Source organism: Cetorhinus maximus, chromosome 30 (genome assembly GCF_964194155.1).
Source record: "Cetorhinus maximus chromosome 30, sCetMax3.hap1.1, whole genome shotgun sequence".
Taxonomy (NCBI): domain Eukaryota; kingdom Metazoa; phylum Chordata; class Chondrichthyes; order Lamniformes; family Cetorhinidae; genus Cetorhinus; species Cetorhinus maximus.
Genome location: NC_135908.1, coordinates 7,945,973 through 7,972,142, shown reverse-complemented (window position 1 = coordinate 7,972,142; position 26,170 = coordinate 7,945,973). Strand labels below are relative to the sequence as shown.

Genomic DNA, 26,170 nt, shown 5'->3' with positions numbered 1-26,170 from the left:
CCACTAAACACTCCCAGGACAGGTACAGCACGGGGTTAGATACAGAGTAAAGCTCCCTCTACACTGTCCCCATCAAACACTCCCAGGGCAAGTACAGCACAGGGTTAGATACAGAATAAAGTTCCCTCTACACTGTCCCCATCAAACACTCCCAGGACAGGTACAGCACGGAATTAGATACAGAGTAAAGCTCCCTCTACACTGTCCCCATCAAACACTCCCAGGGCAAGTACAGCACGGAGTTAGATACAGAGTAAAGCTCCCTCTACACTGTCCCCATCAAACACTCCCAGGGCAAGTACAGCACGGAGTTAGATACAGAGTAAAGCTCCCTGGACGTTGCCACAAATTTGATGGTTTTATGTAAGATTTACCATTTACTACATTAGTTGCCTTTTGGTGTTTCAAGTCAGATTATCAATTCAGGCGCACCTTTGAGTAATGAACCTATGGTTACAGTCCATTCACGTGAGAACTTTGCAGATCAGGCTGGATTGGAACCGGTTCTGGGGGTGGTAGTTAAAGACCTGGAAATCACCACCGGTTCCTCGTGAGGAGCTACTGATGCTGCACAGTCAAATTGCATTTATAAGCTCATAAAGGAGGTGTGGATGCTAGAGGGTACATGAGGCACCACATTCGGTATCTGCAGCAGAGGAGGAGAGCATGTTTGTTGGTGGGGTGGAGTGAAGCAGATAATTAATTTCTAAAGTACATTTGAAACCCCAAGCTTCCATTACTGTAGACTGAAGTCAGACTTGTGTTTTTAAACTCTGAATATTAATTAAGGAGTGTTAGTGATTTTGTATCTTTGCGCACTCCTGGAACATGCAATGCAGCGTCCTTGTTACTCTCTGCTTGGGTTTTATTTCTTTCGATGTGATGTTCACCCTATTGTATGTTCCTACTTCTCACATTTACAGGAGTGATTCCAAAATCGGGCTGGGCAATTGATCCCTTTGGACACAGCTCAACCATGTCCTATTTGTTGAAACGAGCCAACCTAACCAGCATGCTGATCCAGCGAGTGCATTACTCCATCAAAAAACACTTTGCAGCTACTAAAAATCTGGAATTCATGTGGAGACAGACCTGGGGTAGGTGAGAGCAGCTTGTACGGAAGTCATGTGAATGCTGAAAACATGAAATAAGCACACACTTGGTCCATAGCTGCTGAAAAAGGAGCTATCTCTCTTCCAGCTGCTGAGCTGATCTAGGCATTTCCTACATGGTGCACAACCAGCGGAAGTGAGAACAATCCAGATAATTGTTAATGTGACTCCTTAACAGATCTGTATTGATTTCTGACTAAAATAAGTATTTTGCTTTGCTCCCTACGCCTTGTTCTAGATACTGACTCGAGCACAGATATCTTCTGTCACCTAATGCCTTTCTACAGTTACGACGTCCCTCATACCTGTGGGCCTGACCCTAAAATCTGCTGCCAGTTTGACTTCAGGCGCCTCCCTGGGGGCCGCATCAGCTGTCCGTGGAAAGTCCCGCCTAAACCAATAACCAATGTCAATGTGGCGGAGAGGTAGGTATTGGTCACATGGGCCTCTATTGATTTCTCTCTCACCACTCATAGGATCAGGCTTTAATTTTGTCTGTTTGAGGGATGCACTTAAATTAGATCGGCAGTAGTCAGCCTTTTACTGGTATTTGTGTTTCTTGCCCTTACCTGAGCTGTACCTGCTAGTCATTCATGTCTGTGAGCACTAGTCTGTCAGTTTTAACTTGGGTTATGGTTGGATGAGTTTAGATGGTTGGGGTGCTTCTTGTATTTGTGTTGCGCAATCTTCATCATGCGAGGACTGGGTTCTTTTTGAATGTTTGAAACTCTCCGTGTGTTTTGGTGCTGAATCTCCTAAGATGTTGGTTGTTACTGCACTGCACTAGGAAGTTCTTCACCTGACCAACTTGTGGGACAGACATCTTGGAGGAAAGAAGGGGTAGCATTGGAGGTAAAAGTCCCTGCAATAATTAAAGAGCCAGTTGGATGTTATGATGGAATGACAAACTATTGATGGATGAGCTTAGTTGGGTGGAATAGTCTGCTTTGTTGTATCTCTCTTGTGCAGTCTTGGTCAGTTTTCACACTTGCCAACAACCTGAAGTGGAAACTCTGCTTGATTGTTTTTTTTCTCTCTCCCTTTAACTCCACCCAGAGTCATTGAGGCCAGTTGTCGGATTCTGCTATCCTGGTTCAGATCAGCTAATGCTGCACAGATCAGTCGATTGTGGGATCTTCCTGTCCTAAGTTCCATTGACTCACTGGAAGATGTGTTTTTGTATTTTCCTATTTTTGTTTTGCTGGTGATATTCTAGATGTACAAGTCCCATGGCTGTAAGTAGGGAGTCAAATTCAAATGTCTTCAAGTATGCCGTACTGGGCTCCACACTATAGGAAGTTGAGGCTTTAGAGAGGTTATAGCTCAGATTCACTAAGGTACAACCTGGTATCTTAATATAAGGATATATAAGAAAAAAATGGAAGTTTTGCAAAATTATAGCTTGAGAATAATGCAGATTGTAGGGGCAATATAATAGAAGTGTTTCAATAATTTAGGACAGAGTAGATAGAAGCAAAGTGTTTCCAGTAGGTGAAGGTTCTAGGACCAGGGGGCATTGGTAAAAGATTAAATGCAAGATATGAGCAAGGGTGACTTCCTTACAGAGAGTTGTGAGGCTGTGAAATTCACCTAGAATTAGTGACTGAGGTAAAAACTGTCTGTTAAAGAATATATTGGTTGAGCGTCAAAAAATAGGTTGTCAGGATATACGAACAACGTGAGTAAATGTGATTAGAGCTGTGATTACCCACTAGGAGGGTAAAGGACTGGTTGGGTTGAATGGCCTGATACTGTAGTAAGTTTCCTTTTCTATGAGGAAAAACTCAGTCGATCGATACACTCTAATTTGTTTGCTGCTGATGAAATACTAGGTTTGTTCCACGTCTGTTTGGTTCTCTCTCGCTACAGATTTTTCTCTCTCTCTTCTTAGGGCAAATTTGCTCTTGGATCAATACAGGAAAAAGTCCAAGCTGTATAAGAGCAAAGTGGTTTTGATTCCTGTGGGAGATGATTTTCGTTATGACAATGCTCTGGAGTGGGACCAGCAGTTCCAGAATTATGCAAAACTTTTTGACTACATGAACTCTCACCCAGAGCTTCACGTGCAAGTAAGTCAGTAAGTGCTGTGTCTCGAGAGGAAAAATCTGGCTGTCTAGATTCCAGTAGTTCAGTAGCAAAGCCTCTGAGCTGCACACACCAGGAAGGCGTCTGCTTTGATCTGCAGTCTGTGCTAAGCTGGCTGACCAGGGCAGCAGATGAGGAAACAGTTCATTGCAGTGTCCTCTGGACTAGGCAAGGAAAAATGCTGGGATTTTCACTTTGCAGCTTTTTGGGGAGAAGCTTGGAAGTCCATGGACCAGTTAGGCTCAGCTGTGATTTCTTCCATATTTGAATATCCCCCCCCACCATGACTCGTACATATATAATGGTTGCTGGGAAAGGTGCTGGAGGGCAACTGTGGAAAAAGCACCCCAGTAGGAAGTAAGTGTCTTGGGAAGTGTGAGAAAAATATTGAGGAAAAGCTGGGGAGGGAAGGAAGCTTTGCGTTCAGTGTCTAGGTTTATCTCCTAGATATGTTCTGAATGTCCATTTGTTTTTCAGGTGCAGTTTGGGACACTATCTGAGTACTTTGATGCTGTCTATAAGAAGTACGGTGTCAGCCCTGGTAGCAAGCCTCCATCCTACCCAGCCCTCAGTGGGGACTTCTTTACCTACGCTGACCGTGAGGACCATTATTGGAGTGGATATTTTACCTCCAGGCCTTTCTATAAGAATCTAGACAGAGTGCTGGAATCACATCTCAGGTAAGGAGCCTCCAGTTCGTTTAAGCAGGGGCCGTGTTTGTCAGCAGGAGTCTTCACGTTCTATCTTAGTGTAAAAAAATAAGGACGTAGAAAAGTTACGGCGCAGAAAGAGGCTATTCAGCCAACCCATCGTGTCTGCGCCGGCCGAAAAGAGAGACAAGAAACTAGCCGCTCATTTTAACCCCTTTTTCCAGCACCTGGTCCGTGGCCTTGCAGGTTACAGCGCTTCAGATGCAGATCCAGGTACCTTATAAATGAGTTGAGCATTTCAGCCTCAATCACCAATGTAAGCAGTGAATTCCAGATGCCCACCACCCTCTGAGTGAAAAAATGTTTCCTCATGTCCCCTCTAATCCTTCTACCAATCACCTAAAATCTTTGCCCCCTTGTAATTGACCACCCGGCTAGGGGAAACAAGTCTTTCCTGTCTACCCTATATAGGCCCCTCATAATTTTATACACCTCAATTGGGTCTACCCTTAAGCCGCCTCTGTTCTAAGGAAAACAACCCTAGCCTATCCAATCTCTCCTCATAGCTGCAATTTTCAGCCCTAGCAGCATTCTTGTAAGTCTCCTCTGTACTCTCTCCAGAGCAATTCCTTCCTGTAATGTGGTGACCAAAACTGTACACAAAATTCCAGTTGTGGCCTAACTAGCGTTTTATACAGTTCCTCCATAAAGCATCCCTGCTTTTGTATTCAATACCTCGCCCAATAAAGGAAAGCACTCCATTTGCTTTCTTGACCAACTCACCCACCTGTCCTGTCACCTTCAAGGACCTATGGACATACACTCCAGGGCCTCTCACTTCCTCAACACCTCTCAATAACTTCCTGTTTATTGAGTATCCCCTTGCATTTGGGAAGGGCAAACAAAGCATTACCTCACATTTTTCCGTATTGAATTTAATTTGCCACTTCTCCACCCACTTAGCCAAGCCATTGATATTCTGGAGTCGACAGTTATCCTCGTCACTATCAACTACACGGCCAATTTTTGTATCACCTGCAAGTTTCCCAATCATGCCTCCCATATTTAAGTCTAAATCATTAATATATACAACAAACAGCAAGGGTCCCAACACTGAGCCCTGTGGAACACTACTGGAAACCATTTTCCATTCGCAAAAACATCCATTGGCCCTTTGTTTCCTGTCACTGAGCCAATTTTAGATCCAACCTGTAGATGTAGACAACATCCACTGCACTACCCTCACCACTCCTCCTTGTTACTTCCTCAAAAATTCTACTATTAGTAAGACATGATCTTCCCCTAACAAAACCATGCTGACTATCCCTGATCAATCTGTGCCTTTCTAAATGACTGTTTACCTGTGTCTCAGCATCGTTTCCAATAATTTGCCTAACGCCGAAGTCAGACTGAGCAGCCTATAATTTTCTGACCTATCCCTTGCATCCTTTTAAAATATTGGTACAACGCTCACAGACCTCCAATCCTCTGGGACCTCGCCTGTATCTAGTGAGGATTGGGAAATAATCCTCAGAGCATCTGCTATTTCCTCCCTGGCTTTTTTCAGCCTGGGATACAATCCATCTGGCCCTGGTGATTTATCCACCTTCAAGGATGCCAGTCTCTCCAGTACATCCTCTCTTTTTATGCTTATTGTATCTAATATTTCACACTCCTCCTCTTTGACTAGAATGTCTGCATCATCCCTCCTTAGTGAAGACAGAGATAAAGTGCTCATTGAGAGCCCTGCCCACATCTTCTGCATCAACTCTCATTGAAACCTGCAAAATACTTAAAGGAATAGACAGGGTAGATACAGGCAAGATGTTTCCCCTGGTTGGGGAGTCTAGAACCAGGGGACACAATTTCAAAATAAGGGGGAAGTCACTTAGGACTGAGATGAGGAGAAACTTCTTTACTCAGAGGGCTGTGAATCTTTGGAATGCTCTACCCCAGAGGGCCGTGGAAGCTCAAGTTATTGAGTATGTTTAAGGTAGACATTGATAGATTTCTGATCAACAATAACATAAAGGGTTATGGGGATAGTGTGAATAAAAGGCATTGAAGTGATCAATCATGATTGTATTGAATGGTGGAGCAGGCTTGATGGGCTGAATAGCCTTCTCCTGTTCCTATGTTCCGAACCCACAAGTTACCATGTGCATCTCTGATAAGCCCTGCCTTAATGACACAGGTGGATAAGGTAGTCAGGAAGGCATATGGCATGCTTGCCTTCATTGGCAGGGGTATTGAGTATAAAAGCTGGGAAGTCATGCTGCAGCTGTATAGAACCTTGGTTAGGCTGCACTTGGAAATATTGCGTGCAGTTCTGGCCGCCACATTACCAGAAGGATGTGGAGGCGTTGGAGAGGGTGCAGAGGAGGTTTACCAGGATGCTGCCTGGTCTGGAGGTTATTAGCTATGAGGAGAGGTTGGAGAAACTCGGATTGTTCTCACTAAAGCGACGGAGAATGAGGGGCGACTTGATAGAAGTTTCCAAAATTATGAGTGGCATGGACAGAGTAGATAGTCAGAAGCTTTTTCCCAGGGTGGAAGAGTCAATTACTAGGGGACATAGATTTAAGATGAGAGGAAAAAACTACAGAGGAGATGTGCGGGGCAAGTTTTTTATGCAGAGGGTAGTGAGTGTCTGGAATTCACTGCCAGAGGAGGTGGTGGAAGCAGGTACGATAGCGGTGTTTAAGAGGCAGCTTGACAAATACATGAATAGGATGGGAATAGAGGGATATGTTTTAGTTGACGGGCAATATGATCGGCGCAGGCTTGGAGGGCCGAAGGGCCTGTTCCTGTGCTGTACTTTTCTTTGTCCTTTAACCTTAGTTGTTCTCTTGCTCTTAATGTACTGGTGAAACATTGAGGATTTTCTTTGATTTTTACCTGCCAATATTTTTTCATATCCTCTCTTTGCTTTCCTAATTTCCATTTTTACTTCACCCCTGTGCTTTCTATACTCCTCTAGGCTTTCTACAGTATTTAAGTCTTATGTGGTCTTGAGAAAAATAATACAATTAAAGTATAAACGAGTCTTAAGTACAAGAGTTATCAATAAAAGGCAAAATAAGAAACAAGAGGACAGAGATGGATAGGTGCGGAATAATAGAAAGTTAGTGAAGGAGGGAGAGTCAGGACATTTTATTGTTAAATGAACAATGGCATAGGAGTTTGGGCGCTCTCATTTAGGAATAATGCCAAGCCCATAGAAAGGGTGCAAGAGATATATACCGGGGGAGAGGGGTTTTAGTTATGAGGGGAGGCCAAAGAGATTTGGGCTGCTTTCAGTAGAGCAGTGAATGCTAAGAAAAGGTTTGATAGAGATGTTCAGAGTTGTGAGGACTTTCAATTAGTTAAATCAGGAAAAATCTATTCCCATTGTTTGGCTAGTCAGAGAACTGCAATTTCAGATCACCAAAAGAATGGAAGAAGTTAGAATTTTTTTTTCGGCGGAGGACTGTTAGAATGGTGGAAGTAGAGTAACTTTTAAAGCAGGAAATGGATAAATATTTTACAAAGATAGATATCAGAGAGCAATAGGGGGGGTCAGGATAATGCATTGGGATTCAGCCCTGAGAGCTGGTACAAGTACAGTGAGCTGAATGAAGTCCTTCTGTAAAATTCTGAGATCAACTATTGTGCACTGGTATTTTTATTAAATGACCTTTGCTGGAATTCTGTAAAAAACCTGTCATTTTATTGCAGAGCAGCTGAGATCCTCTACAGCCTGGCCCTGAATCACGCCCGACGCTCCGGTGCAATCAGTAAATACCCGACTTCTGACTATAGTTCGCTAACAGAAGCTCGCCGGAACATAGGCTTGTTCCAGCACCACGATGCCATCACTGGCACCTCAAAAGAAGTGGTGGTCGTTGACTATGGGATTCGGTATGTGTTGCTATGAGCCTCTAAGGACTGAACTAAGATCCCAATTAGTATAATGTCAGCTGATTATCTTTATTTGGGTTAGTGTATCGCTGTGCTTTAAACCTAACTACCAAGAAATCCATACAAATAGAGTTACTGTTGGCCTGCTATGGAGTGTGAACAGGGGCAGGTTTGCAAAAGCTGAAGCTTTGGGGACCCTTCAGTATAAGATGAATGGAGAGCAGGGTTGGAGATGAATGCACCCAGCTCACTTTACTTTCATAGAACCCCACACCCATTCCCTGGCTGAGGAACAAACTCTGCTGCTTTGCTTTTGGTATTTATTTTCACATAAATGTTGCTGTGGTTTATGGAGACTACTGAAACCTTATTTCAGCAGTTTAGCACTGCCAAGTAGACCCAGTGGGTTTTATGTACAGTTCATGCTCCTTATGCTAAACATGAGGCTCCTGGAGAGACGTGATGAGAAGCTGTATAAACACAAGGCTTTGGGAGCGGGGAGGGGATGTGATGGGGCATTGTATAAACATGGAAGTTTCAGGGGCTGTGATAGGTGCCGTTTAAACACGAGACCCTTTTTCTCCTTTCAGACTCTTTCACTCCCTTATGAACTTGAAACGAGTGATAATTAATGCAGCTCACTTCTTAGTACTCCAGGACAAGAACAACTACAAATATGACCAGTCGTCACTTTTCTTGCAGATGGTAAATTAACTTTTGATATTTATTAAATACATCATTATCCCTATTAAAACCAAAACTATATAATGAGCTATTTCTAAGGACAGAACTGAGCAGAGGGAATCTATCCTTTAGCCATTATCTTATCCATTCCCAGGCTGAGTGCGGTGCCCCAGAAATCAGTGTTGGATTCAGAAATAAAATGCAAATTGGTCCAAATAAGTTTGAAACTTGGTAATGCTTTACAGCGTCCCACCCTTCAAAAGGACACAGCTCCCTTGTGCACATTAAATAGGCTTCCATTCAGAGGCTATTGGCCTGGAGTCTGGGTCTGAAATAGTGTGCAGACAGGAGGGAGTGGCACATGTTCATGAAATCCGACCTGGAGTCTGTCACAGTTACATAAGCTCAATAGCTCTACTTTTAAGTTATAACTAGTGATTATGTTAGCCTTACTCAGAAACATAAGAAATAGGAGCAGAAGTAGACCATTCGGTCCCTCAAGCCTGCCCTGCCATTCAACAGGATCACGGCTGATCTGACTCAGGCCTCAACTCCTCCTTTGTGCCAGCTTCTCGTAGCCCTCGACTCCCGATATTTCAAAAGTCTATCTACCTAATTACTTTCAGTGATCTAGCCTCCATGCCTCTCTGGGGTAGAGAATCCCAGATGTTCGCTCCCCTCTGGGAGAAGAAATTCCTTTGCATCTCAGTTTTAAATGAGTGACCCCTTATCCTGTAACTATGTCCCCTAGTTCGAGATTCCCCCACTAGTGGAAACACCTTCTCAACATCTACCCTGTCAAGCTCCCTCAGAATCTTGTACGTTTCAATAAGATCACCCCTCATATCCTTCTAAACTCTAATGCATAAAGGCCTAACCTGTTTAGCCGTACTTGATAAGTCAACCCCTTCATCCCAGCAATCAGCCGAGTGAATCTCTTTTGAACTTTATGAATTATAATGTCTCGATTTTAATTTCAGGATGACAAACGGCAAAATCATGATGCATTACCAGAGAAAGTGGTGATAAAGCTGGAGTCTCTTCCCAGGTATAACTATTTTTACAATAATTAAACCAGTGTAAACTTGTATTTTGTATGTAAATCTTGAGCTTTTGAAGCACCTTCCATGTTATTTTCCCAGATACGTGGTTGTGTTTAACCCCATTGATCAAGAACGTCCCTGTGTGATTTCTGTTCTCGCTACCTCACCCCAGGTCAGGGTTACGTTAACTGATGGAAGCAGTCTGCCCACGCAGATCAGTGCTGTGTGGAAATCACCAACAGATATGGTAACCGACATATACCAGGTACTGAAGAGAATGCTGAGCTGCATGAATTTAATTACAATTCTGTGTTGATGCAGGAATTTCAGTAAAGTGTAATAGTCGGTGTGAGAATACTGTGTTCTCTTGGATGTAGAAGCACAGATATTGATTCTGCGCCCCCCCCCCCCACCCCAAACTTGGGTTCAAGAGATTTTGCATTGGCACTAGGGTAGAGGACTTTTGGTTGTAGTGTCTACTTGACCACTCTTACACTTAAGTCAAAGTTGTAAGTTCCAACCTCACTCTAAATTTGAGCACCTAATTTAGGTTGACAAATTACATTATCAAGAAAAGCTTCAATTGAGACCCTCTCTGTCTGTTCCGATGAATGTTAAAAACCCTGGGGCAGTACTTGCAGAAGAGGAGGGAATTCTCCTGGATCCAATGTTCATCCTTCAGCCAACGGCACTATAAACTGATTATCTCTCCAGCTATTTCTAGTGTTTGTGGAGTCTTGCTGTGTGTTAATTGCTAACATTATGAAGCAAAAGCAATTACTTGACTGTGGAGCACTATGGGATGTACTGAGGACACAATACATTATAAAAATGCAAGCTCACTCTTTGAGCCTGTCAATGGTGAGATTAGTTCTGAAGCCATTGTTAGTCTATGACTTAAGTATATTCCTTTATTTCTCTTCCCACTCATTGAACATGACTTATTGGTACCAATACACTAAATAATTTAGTGACACCACTGGTTATCTACACTATGTAGTGTAAACTCAGTTCACACAAGGATGATGAATGTGCCCCTTTATTCAATATGACATTTTTTTTCTCTCTGAAGTCTTTGTTATGATATCTGTTCTCTCTTTCACTGCAGATCTCCTTTGTTGCTCGACTCTCTGCGCTGGGACTTGCTGTGTTCCAGCTGACTGAATCATTTAACTACCGTGCGTCGGTGAAATCCAATGTGGTCATCTATCTGCGCAATAGAGATGTAGCTGTGAGTAAGAAGGAGCCGTTTAGCGTAAAGATCCTGGAATCCTTGACTGATGATTTCTTCATCGAGAATCAGCACATGCAAGTGTGGTTTAACGGAGTAACAGGATTAATGGAGGTAGGAATGCTGAATATCACCATGACACAAGTTACCCAGGAACAATCCACCCGGTTGTACACATGCCCTCCTTGTGTGCAGACATATTTGTGGAGAGTTACTAAACTCTTTAAATTTGGTCGCTTTTGCCTCAATTGAGATAACTCTGGCAACCTGGGCCGCAAGCTTTATTTTCTGCATCCAAAAGTTATATTTGTTGTGTGTGGAAAAGCTTGTATCACAAAGCTTGGCTGAAAAATAGAAAGTGACAGTTTTACACAGTTTCAAGTTGCAGGATGTGGAGTGGGAGTAGGTTTAAACCTTTATATAATTTGTAATTTCACTTTTAGAATTCTGTGCACGTTTAGGTAGAAGATAACCACATTGGTTTATTTGCTTCCTTATTTTGCTCAGTAATGCTGTTTACTTTTCAGAGCATCAAGCGGAAAGACGACCAACAGAAGCAGAAGGTGCGGATGGAGTTTGTGTGGTACGGGACACGACCGTTTAAGGATAAGAGTGGAGCGTATCTCTTCCTACCTGACGGTGACGCTAAAGTATGGAGCTTTATAACAGCAGCTTTCAAACTCTTCTGTGGGCGGGGTGGGGGCGTAGGGGCTTGTGCACTTGTTGGGATACCTCGTACGTGTTGACAGACTCCAGGGGATCCCCTGTGCTGATGTCTAGACAACACTGCTCAAAGCAGAATGCTGCCGTCGTTGCAGGAAGCATGTTTTTATTAAGTGCAAAAGTGCCAGTGAATGAACGATTACAGAAATTTGCTGAGCAGAAAGCTGATTACTTAATGGATCCCTGGAGTGGTTCTAGAGTTGTGGAAAAGAAAAATTGTGTTCTTTCCCTCGTATCGTTTAAAAACTGGAAAATTGAAGTGCAAAGCACATGTGCTTTGCTGAATCACTTGTGGTTTTGTCATTTCTAAGCAGCATTTAATGGGCTTCTGAGGCACATAAACCACCAAGCTTCCTGCACTCTATATACCGTGAACTCGTTGGCCTCAACAGCAGCCTGAGTTAGAGACCAGGGGTCTTATTGCCATCTACTGTACCAATGAAAAGTGTCACCAGCTGGGTTGCCCCTCAGTTGAATAGCCTGTCTCACTTGCTGTCAAGTGCTGTGCTTGGTTAATGAGAAAGCTATTGGAAATGTACCCCAACAAAGAGAACCTTTTTGTGAATGAAGGAATTCGGGGGGGAAGGAAAGTATGAATGTTTCTCTCTATTTTGTATGGGGAAGGGGGAAGTAACAGCCCTATGCTAATCCCGAGCCTGAACAATACTTTATAGCGATGGAGAATAATGCAAAGGGTATTGTAACGTGGTGCACATCTGGTCTAATTTGTTTTACTAAGTGGCTGCACATGTTTATCTGTTTTCAGGCCTACATTTCCAAACAGGCTGCGATCACTCGTGTTACCAAAGGTCCATTGTTCTCTGAAGTTGTTAGCTTCTATCAACACTTCCACCAGATAGTTCGCCTCTACAATTTGCCAGGTAACAGTAGCTTTCTTTACCCTTAACAGCAATAATTTCCCTGGGGTGTGCTTGGAGGAGGAGCAGTAAATGCTAAGCAAATGACTGACTGCACTGTACATGAGACTCTGGAGGAGAGGGGAGTGGTACTGAGGCAAAGTGATTTAGGAAAAGAATGCCCCAAGTGTAGGGTCGGTGGGGTTGGCCTCTACACTGATAGAGCTGTGTGGGAAGTGGGAGAAACTCACAGTAAGATAAAGTAGGAGCAATAGTAGCTGCGTGCAGAGATCTGCTGTGGACAATGGAAAGATTTGTGGTTCAAGATTTAAAGCAGCTGCATTCGAGGACAGCAAAGTTAGCGAGGGTGGATTTAGAACATAGCTGAGAGTTTACAGCTGGAACTGTGCGCTCATTGTCATATAATCAGTAGCAGGTTCACGCCATCTTTTTCTATTTGATGTGTGGCTATGTGCTGAGATTCTTGCTGAGTTCTACACTTTGATAATTAAAGTGTTATTAGAGTTGCAGTTGCATCTACAAAACAACAGTGGCTGCACTTCAAAAGTAATTCATAGGGTGTAAAGCACTTGGGGAGTTGGGTGGTGCTGTATGAATGCAAATTGTTTCTTTCTCACTGATGATCCGTGAGATTATTGCACTGAGCACAGTCAGCTTGACTGTTGTGCACCCTCTGCTTGTAAATTTGAGTTTCAGTGGATAGTATTTTTTCCTAATTCAGAAGGTTGTGAGTTTGGACATTTCTCCAGGAACCTGAGCACAAAATCCAGACTGGCATTCCAGTGCCGTAATGAGGGAGTGCTGTACTTTCAGAGGTGCCATCTTTTGGAGAGAGTGCATTATCCAGCCACCACATTATAGTCATTGTTACTTTGTAGGGAAGCATCGATGCCAATTTGCACTCAGCAAGGTTCCACAAATAGCTGATAAGATAAATGGCCAGTTGGTATGTTTTGTGATACTGGTTGAGGGAGAAATGTTGGCTCGAGCACCAGGAGAATTTTTTGCTCTTTCACTAGTGCTGTGACATCTGCATCTAACTGACAAACTGAGCCTTAAAGTCTCATCTGAATAACAGTCTCCGGCTGTGTAGGGTTTAAGTATCAGCCTAGATTATGTGCTTGCGTCCTGGACTAGGCTTTGTATGCGCAGCAACAGGTGAGAGGGGTGTTAATGTCATGTCAATTACCTTGTTAAGGTTTATGTCATGTCAATTACACTAAGGCTAAGAGAAACAGGCAACGGGTATTAATTGTCTTTGAGCACATATAAATAGGGGGTAGCTGGGACACTACTGGGTTGAGTGAGAGGAAAACTGAGAGACTGAAAATGTCAATAAATTCTCTCAAAGAAAAGTTCTGTGTCTTGGTTTCAGCTTCACCAACCGGCTTAGATCCTGTTATCAAGGGTTGCCGTTGAACTGCACTCTCATAGCAAATATAAATAAATATATAAAGATAAATCAAGAAACTGGCGAGGCAATGTCAACCTTGATCTTTTAAAAAAAACCTGTAGTTTGTCAGAGAAAAGGTAGATTGAGGGAGATGAGTAGTTCTGTTGTTGTGGGAAAGAATGAGAAGGGGCCGGGGATTTGGGAGGCAAAGGTAAAGCTAATCCAGCAACTGAAACATTCTGTACCAAAGGCTTGGCAATCAACAAGCGATAAACTGCCTGACATTGTAATCAGTATCCTTGGATCTTATTGGTCAATATTATAGCATTTATTTGAGATAATGCCATGACATTACTGCTTGACCTTCCAGTAAGTTGATGCATAGTTAATCTGGCCTTTGCATGCTGTATCTGTTTACTTTTATTTTTCTCTCTTTTCACCCCCCCACCACGTCACTATGATTTAACCCCATCGCTCCTGAAGATGTCTAGCTGTGTGATATTTTATATATGTGTATGCTAGGCACTTTTTTGGTGTGTATGATGCTGGCAATTCAGCATTTATTGCTTGTCCTTATTTGGACTGACAACTTAGTAGTTTGCTCAGCTATGTCAGAGTACGTTTGAAATCTTGTACAGACCATCCCAGTAAGGGCAGCAAATTCCCTTCCCTGAAGAGTGAAATGAGCTTGATGGGTTTTAAATTCAATTTGGCAACGTTTATGATCATTTTTCAATTGTCGGATCCCTTAAATTTTGTTTCACAACTTGGGTTTGTTAGTATAATACTCAACATTGGTGTGCCCATCACCGCTTAGCTTGAACTGTCACACTTCGACATCTACACACAGCCCTTTCTGCAAGGGGCACTGAATAGTGACGAGGCGCAAGAGGGGGCGGTTTTAGTGCCATTGTTGCCTATTGTTGCTGGATTAGCTTTATCTCTGCCTCCCAAATCCCCAGACCTACACACTCCTCCCTCTCAGCATCCTGATCAGGAGTTGGGAATTGCGAAGAGTGAACCTTGTAGAGCACAAATGAAGGCTCATGTATAAAGCTAATGCAGTTCTTGGGTGCTGACATGGCAAGCAATTCATTTTGCTTTGAAGATCCACTACCAGTGTTGTGCATGTGTAATAGGTAAAGACTTTCAATCTACCCCAGATCAGGACCAGTTTGATTTGTTGCTTTGAGTAATGTGTTTCTGATTCTCTAGAAATGCTGACCACTGAAAGTGAACTTGGGCGGATAGCTGAGTCAGATAGCCTGATTTAAGAAAAGGCATTGCTGGTTTGATGGCTTCACTAACTTCCATCCTCCCTCCCTTGACTGGTAATATGTTCTGTTAAAAGCGACTCCGTGATAATCTGCCTGTGCGCGCTCTTATGCTGACAGGAGTTGAGGGGCTTTCGTTGGATGTTTCCATTGTTGTTGACATTCACAACCAGATCAACCGGGAGTTGGCGATGAGGCTGTCCACTGATATTGAAAGCGGAGACACGTTCTTCACCGATTTGAATGGGTTTCAGGTAACTCTTTCTAAAATTACTTCAGAGGATTGTAGGTTCCCTCCACCCCCCCTGAGAAGTTCAGTCTGGTGGGTGGGAGGAGACAAAAAGAGAGGGTAATGTTCAAAAGGAAAAGACTCCAGCCTTGAACTTGACTGTAAGCTGATGCTCCAGTGCAGTGACCTTCAGAGGGTGCATTAAACTGAGGCCCTGCTTGCCTGTTTCGGAGGTTAACAATCCTGTTACATTATTTCAAGAAGAGCAGGAAGGTCTCCTGCCTCCCTGGCCAGCAATTAACTAATAATACTAAAATCAGATTAACTATTTACTCATTTTGTTGCTGTTTGGGGCCATTGCGTGTTTACATGTCACCTCACTCATAATTCATTAAGACATTGCTATGTGGTATTCCATAAATATAAGTGTATTCATTTTCTAATGGATCTCTCGTCAGGTCAAGATCAACAAGAGCATAAGAAATGGGAGCAAGAGTAAACCATATGGTTCCTCAAGTCCACTCCACCATTACTATGATTATGGCTGATCTTCAGCTTCAACTCTGCTTTCCTGGCTGCTCCCCATATCCCTTGATTTTCTGAGAAATCAAAAATTTGTCTATCTTAGCCTTGAATATAGTCAACGATGGAGCATCCGCAATCCTCTGGGGTGGAAAATTCCTAAGATTCGCAATCCTGAATTAACAAATTTCTCCTCTTAGTCCTAAATAATTGACCCCTTACCCTGAGGCTGTGCTGCCATATTCTATATTCCTCAGGCAGGGGAAACAACCTCTCTCTCTCTCTACCCTGTCAAGCCCCTTCAGAATCTTGTATAGTCAATGAAATCGCCCCTCATTCTTTTAAACTCGAAAGAACATAGGCCCAATTTTCCTCACCCTGTCATAAAACTACCCTTTCATCCCAGGAACCGATCTAGTGAACCTCGGTTGTACTGCCTCCAAGGCAAGTATATCCTTCCTCAGATATGGCATTTGGGTGAAGTGGTGTTCGAGGGTGGGAGACAATTTGCTGGAGAGTCTACAGATGTAATCAGTCCCTTTATTAAGTTTGTTCAGTTTTCTTCCTAAGTCCACATTTGTAATGGAAATTGGTGATGTAAACCTTTTTGTCCTGTAATTGCACCCTCCTGACAGTGGTGGCGTACAGCACTCTGATTAGTGACAAGTTTACTTAGACAGTTTTCAGTATAAATATGGTTGGTGTTATTTATAATGGAAAGGACACACAGATGCAAGATTTTAATATATTACAGAGTATCTATACATGTTTAATATTGGTGATTCAGTCCCATGGACACCAGCCATTTACCACGTTGCTGACCTGATGGACTAACTCTGTTGGGTAAACCCTGACTGCACTTTGGAAATAGAAGCCACTTGAATTTTGAGGGAAAAAATATTGGGACCGAAGTACTATCAGTGATGGAGTGGTGGGGAGGCGGGGTGTGCCTGAAGTTAGTTCACATGACATTAAGAGCGTATTTGATCCTAGACAGTGTGCTGTATTTTCTAAACGAGGAAATCTTTATGCAGCGTTATGGATCCGTGTTCTGTACCGTTTTCATTCTTTTCCGTAGATTCAACCGAGAAAATATTTTCAGAAACTGCCGCTTCAGGCTAACTTCTACCCAATGTCGGCCATGTCCTACATTCAGGATGATCATTTCCGCCTGACGCTGCACGCTGCACAATCTCTGGGTGTGTCGAGCATTCACAGTGGTAAGAGGCCTGTCTGGGTCCTAATTGATCATTTGCTGATGGCGCCTCCTGCAGTAATTGTCCCCCCCCCCCCCCCCAAACGCCATGACAATGAGAAGAATGCGAGCTTTGTGCTTTTGGCGCTGCCCTCGGAGTGGGAACAGCCCAAGCGTTGCCAGAGGCCACTCTCGGGGCTTTCTGTTCTCTTCATTCCCTCTAATGTTGCTCATGTAATGATGTAGGTGTTTGGGGATGATTGGTATCCTGCAGCCTTACAGTTTAGACAGCAACCAGCCAGCTACATGCTTTATGTTGGAGAGTCTTTTTGCTGTAAGTCTTGGACAGGGAGGCGAGGTGACCAGTTATAGTTACCTCTCATTTAACTATATTTAACGAGCGCGTACCTTCTCTGTACAGACCGGGGAAGCGGCAGATTCCATCCGCTTTCCACATTGAGTTGGCTGTCCCTCAGCCAGGGCCATGAGCAGCAGTGACATTGAGAAATGGAGAGTTGTAAAATGCCCCAGCCTTCCTGCTGTCCGGTGACTCAGTCCTGGGAGTGCACATATGAGTGAATATTGAGTAAGGCCAGGATTGGTCTCAGGAAGTCCCCCGTGCTTGCTGAGACCTGCTGACGAGGTTTGTGCATCAATAATAACCACTGAGGGTGTTAGTGGAGAGTGACCCCCACTGTTGGAGCTAAAGCCCAGCATCCTCAGGAGATTTCCAGTAAGCCCCAGCTTCCCTGAGGGGAAAGGAAAAATAACAAAAAAAAAAACTACGCAAACCTCACTAAGCACAGTTATTTCAAAGACTTCTGCTAAAGATTGAATGGATTTCTTCCCCTTTCATTGCCAGGTCAATTGGAGGTTATTCTGGATCGCCGCCTCATGCAGGATGATAACCGGGGCTTGGGCCAAGGGCTGAAGGACAATAAAGTGACCTGCAACAGATTCCGTATCTTGCTGGAGAAGAGGGCGACATCAAACAAAGTATTTAATCATTTTTAAACCCGCTTCTTTGTATGTGATCTGTTGTCTCCGTGTTTTATGTACTGGGGAGTGTAGAGCTATAAGTTTAAAAGAGTGTTTTCTCTCAATGGCAGATTGGTTAAAAGCACCATCAGATGTGCTGCTTAACCCTTGCAGCGAGAGATCTCGGGTTTGACTCCTGTCTGGGCTGAACTAGCTGATCGCGCTTGGGGTTTCACTGTCCCAGGGTGAGGGCGGGAGAGGGGGGTTGGTTATATCAGCCAGGTCCTCCCTTCTGTGGCCCTGTGACTCCCACTGAAAAGTGTGTATTACAGGTGAGGTCAGGATTGGGCTCCGTTGTGATGCTTGCCTACAGCCAAATAGCCAGCCTTCCCCCCCCCACCACTGAGCACTGGCACTTGGAAGATTCCAGAGGGCTGAGGTAGCCTACTGGAGTGTACCCCAGCAAGAAACAAGAGCTCCTGTGGAGCTGGTGAGGGTGCAGGTGTGGTTAAAGGAGGAAAGAATTGGGCTGATGGTTTGGAGTTCTCTTACCCCTTCCCCCTCTTGCTTTCCCCTCTCACCATTTCCCCCCCAACTCCCCAGCTGTCCCCCTCCACCGTCCCCTCTCTCTGTTGATGTGTCAGTTGAAATAGTTTATGAGATAAAGCGACACATTTTCCATTACTGTTATGAAACCAGTGCTCAGTTGGGGAGTGAACTTGTGTCTTTTTGTCCTGTCACTGAGGCCTAGATTTAGGGCCTTTGCCTGGAGTGTGGGACATGCTAGGTTGAAGGGAGAAGCTGAGTGAAATGGAGAAGGAATGGTTCGGTAATGCTGAGTGGAAGATTAAAGGAGGTGAGGAGTTCATGGTTTTTCAAAATTGGGGTCGAGTTAAGGTTAGAAACAACACAACTAGGAATGTTGGGAGGGAGCAGTGTTTTGTGGGAACTGTCTGTATTTCAAACCTTCCCAGACAGCAGGTCTAGAATTGGGAACCTTGGGGTTACAGATACACATTCCAACTATGTGGTGATGTTTGTGTGTGTCTGTCTGTCTGTCTGTGTCCGTGTGCGCGCGCGCACATATATAATTAATTCTGTGTTTGTGAGGTATGAATGGCTGTACTTGCCCGTTTGCTATACTGCATTCCTTCATGTTCATCGTTTTCTTCATTCCCATTGCTCCTCTTCAGCACATTGGTTTTCTGTCAAAGCTGCACTCCATGTTACAGACACTCGCAGCCTCCATCTTTTCCAGGACGAGCACCCATGAGGTAACCTTTTAGAGAGGGGGTGGGGTCAAAGGGTAATCCGAAAATTAACTTTGACCTCCTCCGTGCTGTGAGTCATAGCTGCAGTGAGACGTAGCCAGTAGCTGTTTGTCTGTCTGTCTGTCTGAAAGCTTTGTAATCTGTCTTGTTTCAATCACCAACCAGCAGTTCTCCTGGGTTTGGGAGGGATATCAGTCAGGGCTACGGTCCCTGATTGCTGTCCAGTGACTCTTGCTGAAAAGTGGGAGTGTGTGAAAGACTGGTAAGGACAGCAGTGGGGTTGTCTGTGATCCAGATGAATGTTCCCATCTTTAAGGCTGTCCATTTGACTAGAGGGCTGCTGCTGACCCTGGAACTGTACCCCAATAATGAGCCTTTCAGTAGGGAGAAAGCTGACAAAAAAAATAAACGCCTCACAGTACAATATTAGTGACTCTCAAGCTGTGTGTAGGTGTTGCCCCAATACAGCCGTCATTTTGCCCACCTCTGACATTCCCCAGAACTGCCCGTGTGACTCTGGCCCTTGTGGCGCGCCAGCAAAACAGCCAAGTTTTCTTGGTTAAAGGTATGTCCGTAATAGTGCAAAATCACTAATCAGTTTGTGGCCCTGGACAATGTTAGTGAGTAGATGCATCTGTGCTTCATGTCAGGAGCGTAGCAGGCTCAGAAGTGTCCTGTTCCACGTTGCAGTGCCCAGTGACGACAAACCTGCTCCTGTTATACGCTGAGCAGTTTCCTAGAAACTAGACGCTAATAGTCAGCCAGAATGCACACCATGTCATCTTGCTTCTGTTTGAGTACACTCTGCTTGCGGGAAAGCTCCAGCCTAGTAAACCCTCTATTCTCTATGGTTGGGACTGACTGGCTATCTGCTCTGGTATTTTTTTTGTTCAACAACTCCCCCTGGTGGTTCAGTAGGTGATTACAACCAGTGACCAATGCAGCTCTGAGGCATTAAGACGGCCTCTGCTGCTGTGTTAGCTAATCTCAGTCCATGTGGTGCTTGGCCCACTACAGTTAGCCCTTTGTCTTCCTGAGCTGGGGAAAGGGAGAAAAACCAGCCAAGGCTCCTGATCCTGGACACTAGCCATTGAGTACTTGGTGTGGATATTGAATGAGGGCAAGATCAGACTTTACTAGGATGGCTGCATCTAATAGTCTTTCAGCACTTACTATGGAGATTTTGGATGTCCATACTATGCCATGTCAGTGAGCCCATCAGCTCTGCCAATCCAGCCACTAAAGTCTAGGCTATTCCTCCCTGCTAGTGGGCCTAGAAATTTGCAAACGGATGTACTTGGTGCTGTTCCCCTTATTAACAGAGAAATCTGAAACCAGAACTCTAATATCTCTTTAGTATCTGCAACTTGCTTATCTGGGCATTGGTGGGGGTAGGGATTTAAACTGTGCATGTGGTCTCTCGGGGTGCCCAGGTTTGTGTACAGCATTCCTGGGTTTAGGTGTGGCCTGGTGCTCAGATGGCCAAGTAGATTAATGAGCCCATGGGACTGAAAGCCTATCAGTGTGGGGTCCTCCGGAGACAAAGTGGGGGATTTGGTGCAGGAATGGGTTCAGAAGTGTTAAAATGCTCAGGTCCACCTTCTCTACAGCCTCTTGCCTAACTGGGTGAACTCTGTGATCTACAGCAGACTGAGAGGCTTTCTTTATTTCTCTTGCTGCAGGTGCAGGACAGTCGACCCGTGAGCTTTCCCTCTCTGCTCAGTCACATGACCTCAATGCACGTAAACCACGAGGTCCTGGCAATGCCGGTTAGCCCACGGCCGCACAATGTTCCGCCCATCAGAACCTGGCATCCACTTTCAACCCCGATACCCTGCGACTTCCACATGCTGAACATGAGAACGCTGCAGTCTGAGGTGAGAAGTTACGGTGGGGAAGCGATGCACGCCGTGCTGCCGCTTAGTTAATTTCACTCTTACACCACGATGCACGTGACTGACACAGTTCCTGCCCACCCAGCCACCCTGTCCACCAGGGCATTGGTTTGCAGAGTTTCCCAGCCCCCGGCAGCAGACCCAGCTCCTCTGAAGGACGGAGGTGGTGCATTGCCGAGTCTGCCAGAGCGATTGCTTGGTTCTTGAAGTGCTCTTTGTCCTCTGGAAGTTGCCTACCACCCAAAGCAGCTTAGCAAACCTTCCCCACTCCTACCCAGATACTTAAGGCATTTGTCATTAGACAACTTGACAGGTCAATTTTTAAAAATTAATTTTAAGCGATCTGGGCATCCCTGGCAGGGGGACTATTTATTGCCTGTCCCTAATTGCTTTAACTGTGCGGCTTGCTAGGCTATTTCAGAGAGCAAGTAAGAGTTGGCCTCAAAGCTGTGGGTCTGGAGTCACACACAGGCCGGACTGGGCAAAGACGACAGATTTCCTCCCTGAGAGAGCACTAATAAACCAGATGGGTTTATATGACAATACAGTAGTTAAATGGTTAAATTGCAGATGCTAACTTTTTATTTCAGATTTTATTCAGTAGCTGAATTTAAATTCCCAGCTGCCATGGTGGGTCGTTGATCTCATGCCCCTGGATCTTTATTCCTAGCCTCTGGATTACTGCTCCAGTAGCATAACCAGCCTGTTTGATGCTCGTTCAGCAGGTAACAGGGTGAGTAACACCACTCACTGTGAAATGTGAACGTGCACCCGGCCACCATTCTGTGAACCACTGTAGACAGGCCCCGAGCCACCAGTTGGTTCTGCGAGTTGGAAATATGCTGCTTTAGCTGGAGCCCGTTACCCTCCTGCAGCCCAGTCATGTTAAGCATCAAATGCTGGATGTCTTGGCTTTTCATACCTGGCTCCAGGTAACTCCTTTCAGCAGTGATGGTTTCCTTCACCAGTGGAACTGAATCATTGTCATTATTGTGGAATAGATCTCAGGCTGCTCTATATCGAATTGTAACTCAGCTGCCTGAACGATTCCTCTCTCCCTCTCATTTTACACTGCAGGTGGTCTCAGCCCCTGGGCTAGAGATGGCGTTAATTCTTCATCGGAAAGGGTTTGACTGTGGGCTGGAGGCCAAGAGCCTGGGCTTCAACTGCACTACTACCCTGGGAAAGGTATGAAACACAGGAAGATCTGACACTGAGCTTAAAATAATTAGATGGTTTTTTGTTTTTATTTGACGTGGGTTTGTCAAGGTGAGTAAGGCTGTTCAGAGACATTTACGGCACAGAAAGAGGCCATTCAGACCATCGAGCCTATACTGGCTCTCTATGAAGCAATCCAGCCAGTCCCAGCCCTTTGCCTGGAACCCTGCAAGTTTATTTCCTTTGTGCCCATCCAATTCCCCTTTGGAACCATTGGTCATTGCTTCCAACACCCCCCTAGGAGCGAATTCCAGGCTATGACCACGTGCTGCGTTTTAAAAAAAAACAATTTTCTTCCTCACATTCCCCTGCATCCCTTGCCCATAATCTTTTATCTATGTGCCCTAGTCTATATACTATCATGTACCATGTTGACTAAAGAGGCGAATCTTCAAGAAGCAGTGTTATGCAATTGCCTGTTTGTATCAGCATGATACCTCCATTTAAAGAACAGAGGTCATGTGACCTTATTGTGTATTTGGTTCACATGGGGAGATGAGGGTTCTCCCAGTAACTCGCCTAGACCTGCATGGCCTCTTGTGGATCTGCCTCGTTCAGGCCAGAAGAATCCTTGGTTTGATTTTTCCCACCAGCCTGGTAAGATGCTGGAGCTTAGAAAGAGAAAAAAAAGGATCAGGCAGGGATTCCTGCTCCTGAGTGTTGGTCAGTGCCTCTACCTGCAAATGCACAAGTATGGATTTCAGCCAAGGGCTGGGTTGGGCTGTTCTGCCCAAGCACTCGTGCGTAGGCCTGTACATGAAGGTGGAGAGTGAGCGATGGTCTGTGAAACCGTACAAGAGCTGGTACCATCAGAAAAGAAAGAGAGGATTAAAAAAATTAGCCTGACATGCAACTTACCAAACCACACCAGCACATTTGTTAGGCTCACGTAAATCATGATAATTCTGTCTAGATGCTTGACTTGGAACAAAAAGTTGATTGCAACATAACGTGGGCCCTTCTCTTTCTGTTCCAGCTATCATTGGAGGGTCTGTTTCAGGGCCTGGATGTCCGGAGTGTGCAACCGATGTCTTTGTCCCTCCTGTATCCCACCGAGCCTTTCAACAGTAGCCTCGTCTCCATGAGACCGATGGAGATTTCCACGTTCCGCATCCGTCTGGTTTGAATAAATTCCCGACAGCGGTTCCTGCCTTGGAGCTGGGGGTTGAGATAGCAACCAGTTAACAACAGGAAGTGTTGGCTTTTCGATCCATAAACCCCAGGGGGTGGGGGGGGTGGGGGAAGGTGGGGCAGACATGGTCAGCGCTGAGAAAGGTGGAACTGACGACAAATCTACTCGAGTCTGAGTTTGTAAATCATGGACTTCAAATTGCGAGTGCAGTGAAAGCACAGCAATACCACCCCGAGCAACGCACTTTTAAAAGAAAAATAAAGCTCTAGGTACAGTTTGTGCATATACCACTACAATGTATGTGAATTTATCACTTTTATAAGCAGCCCTGATTTCATTGTCAATTCATAACCTTGAAAGCAAGGAAATAGAGTCCTTGGGATCCAAAGGGCAGGGCTTTGTACGTGACACAAAAATCAAGTGTGTAAGAACGGAGACGAGTGTGAATGTTACACTAGTGTGCACAGGCATTGAAGCAGTCTGTGCATTCAAAATCATTCAGTGGCCTAGCCTGCAAACCAGGCTGAGCAAGCAAAGAAAACCAGTATTCTGACCTGACTGATGTGTAGTTAGTGTGTTCGTAAACGTTGCAGCAAGGCTGGCAATGAATTTCTCAGTGAAGGACCTTAACACTTGAAAGTGGGATGGGTAGCCTTGTCGAAAGTGTTTTTTCTGTTGCAGATGGATGTAACAGCAAGTGAACCTAAACTCTATATTAGCCAGGGACTGTTGCTTTCTGGTACATTTTTGTGTAAATTTCTTGGAGCCAATGCCGTGGTCGGTTGACCTTTAGTTTTGAAGTTCTTTCAGGATTTTCCTCCCTAACCATGACTGAACCCACAGCTGTACCAGAACATTTAAACACCCTGGCTTCATTCATACACATCTCTTAGGGTATTTGTGCAATAATCTGTAGTTTTGCTGCGTGTTCCAAACTTAGTGATGGGAAGAGTCACTTTGAAGTGGGGATGTCACAATATTTACATCGCAATGTTAAGATCCGCAGAGATCTGATTGGAGATACAAGCTGTAAATGCACAGCGGATGTGATTGAGGGAATACAGGTCAGTGTTCGGGGAAGTTTATGCCACCGCTATCAAAGTTCTCCATCTGAAACATTCCTTCCTGGTGCTGAAGGGGCCATTGCGCATTTCCAACATTTCTTGGTCCAGTTTTGACCATTCAGAGCTGCTGTTTCAATGCAGTATGATCAGATTCATCTAACACGTCCAGTACAGTAACTTTGAAATTGACAGAAACAGTTACCTTGTGACATTTCTGACGGTTTACCTTTTTTTTTAGATAAAAGAAGGAAGTTAACTGCATTGGCGATAATCACTTGGTTATCTTTTAAAAGAATGTTAATAGCAACAGTGGAACTTTTGGATAACTGGCTATTTGGGAATTCCTGGCATAAAATAAGGAAAATCCCACGTGAAAGTTTTGGAAAAAGCATGGAATAATTAGGCCTGAAATTGAAATTGCTACAGTTAAGTTAAACAGTTTATTAAATTGTAAATTTTTCATGTTCTGAGTAAAATATCAGCGTCAAAATGAACCTATGTGTATTGGCAATAATTTAATCTAATAATGTGAAACAAGAGCCTTTTCGGTGTACTGATCACAACCATTCTTTCAGCTGTGATTTCAGTTAAGTTTAACAGTGGGTATGTGCGATTTTCGTGTGCCTACTTGAGCTGTGGGTAAAGTACCAGCGAGACAGCCATAGACTCTGTCCTTCCAAACCAGGCCATGTTTGGGGGAAACATTTTGAGCCTTACAGCACTGCGGGGAGGAACGAGGGCTACAGGGCTGTCACAGGTGATCAGTGCAGCTTGTAGATATGAATTAAGAGTAACATACAAGTCTTATTGACTTGTATGTTCCCATCATGTCAAGCACTAGATGTAAAAGCAATTGCAGATTGTTTGCTATTGTCAGTTGTTCCTATTGTGACATCCTTAGTTTTTGGGGTATTATTTTATAGAAATCTAATACTGTATTTAACTAGATTCAATGGTACATGTTCCCTCCATAAACTGCCTCCTATCCATCAGGTTCAACTGTGCTCCATCTGTAAAAGTTCACTGATCCTGACAGAATCAGACCTGGCGTGTCTCCACGGCTTACAATGTTGCCTGAATTTGGAGAATAATCAATTGCCAGATATCAGAACATCAGTTCTGGAGGTGGGGTGGGGTGGGGGTGGTGGGGGGAAGGGGAAGAAAAACACAGCTACTGTAAATTCTAAACTTGAACAAGTCATCAAATAAAACATTACAGAAACCAATCTGTGTTGTGAACTGTAAGCTTCTGTTCTGTGTACACATGGGTTTGGAGACACTGCGAGCAGCGGCTTGAATAACAAAAGAGAATTACTGCGGGTTGCTGGAAATCTGTCATAAAACCAGAAAATACTGGGAATACTCAGCAGGTCAGGCAGCTTCTGTGGACAGAGAAACAGTTGATGTTTCAAGTTCTGATGAAAGGCTACTGACCTGAAACATTAACACCTTTTCCATAGATGCTGCCTGACCTGTCGAGTATTTGCAGCATTTTCTGTCTCTGTTGTAGCTGGAGTAACTTTCAGCACATGGGTTTATACCAGTTATATTTTTCCCTCTAGTTCTTGCCACAGAGAATGAAGAGTCTGAGTTCCATCCTCAAGCTCTACTGTATTAGCTGAGGTCAAGCAGAGCCCAACTATTGGTTACTTTTATCCCCATGATTGGAAAGGAGGTAAAAATCAACCATGGT

The 26,170-nt window shown here is 44.3% G+C and overlaps 1 protein-coding gene across 2 annotated transcripts in view; it reads left to right on the top strand.

Moving 5' to 3' along the window:
• Positions 1–25,703, top strand: part of man2a2 (mannosidase, alpha, class 2A, member 2) — a 36,083-nt gene extending 10,380 nt beyond the window's left edge. Inside the window, exons 6-23 of one of the 2 annotated variants that reach the window (XM_078532345.1) lie at positions 924–1,097; positions 1,351–1,537; positions 3,004–3,181; positions 3,675–3,877; positions 7,565–7,747; positions 8,338–8,452; positions 9,412–9,479; positions 9,574–9,739; positions 10,583–10,819; positions 11,233–11,355; positions 12,195–12,309; positions 15,094–15,227; positions 16,803–16,944; positions 17,782–17,915; positions 19,091–19,171; positions 20,851–21,045; positions 22,141–22,251; positions 23,258–25,703. In XM_078532345.1, coding sequence (XP_078388471.1) covers positions 924–1,097; positions 1,351–1,537; positions 3,004–3,181; positions 3,675–3,877; positions 7,565–7,747; positions 8,338–8,452; positions 9,412–9,479; positions 9,574–9,739; positions 10,583–10,819; positions 11,233–11,355; positions 12,195–12,309; positions 15,094–15,227; positions 16,803–16,944; positions 17,782–17,915; positions 19,091–19,171; positions 20,851–21,045; positions 22,141–22,251; positions 23,258–23,407 — 2,696 coding nt within the window. In that variant the 3' untranslated portion in view covers positions 23,408–25,703. The remainder of the gene's footprint in view (positions 1–923; positions 1,098–1,350; positions 1,538–3,003; positions 3,182–3,674; positions 3,878–7,564; positions 7,748–8,337; positions 8,453–9,411; positions 9,480–9,573; positions 9,740–10,582; positions 10,820–11,232; positions 11,356–12,194; positions 12,310–15,093; positions 15,228–16,802; positions 16,945–17,781; positions 17,916–19,090; positions 19,172–20,850; positions 21,046–22,140; positions 22,252–23,257) is intronic. The other variant, XM_078532346.1, reaches the window with a different exon arrangement.
• The last annotated feature ends 467 nt before the right edge of the window (positions 25,704–26,170 follow it).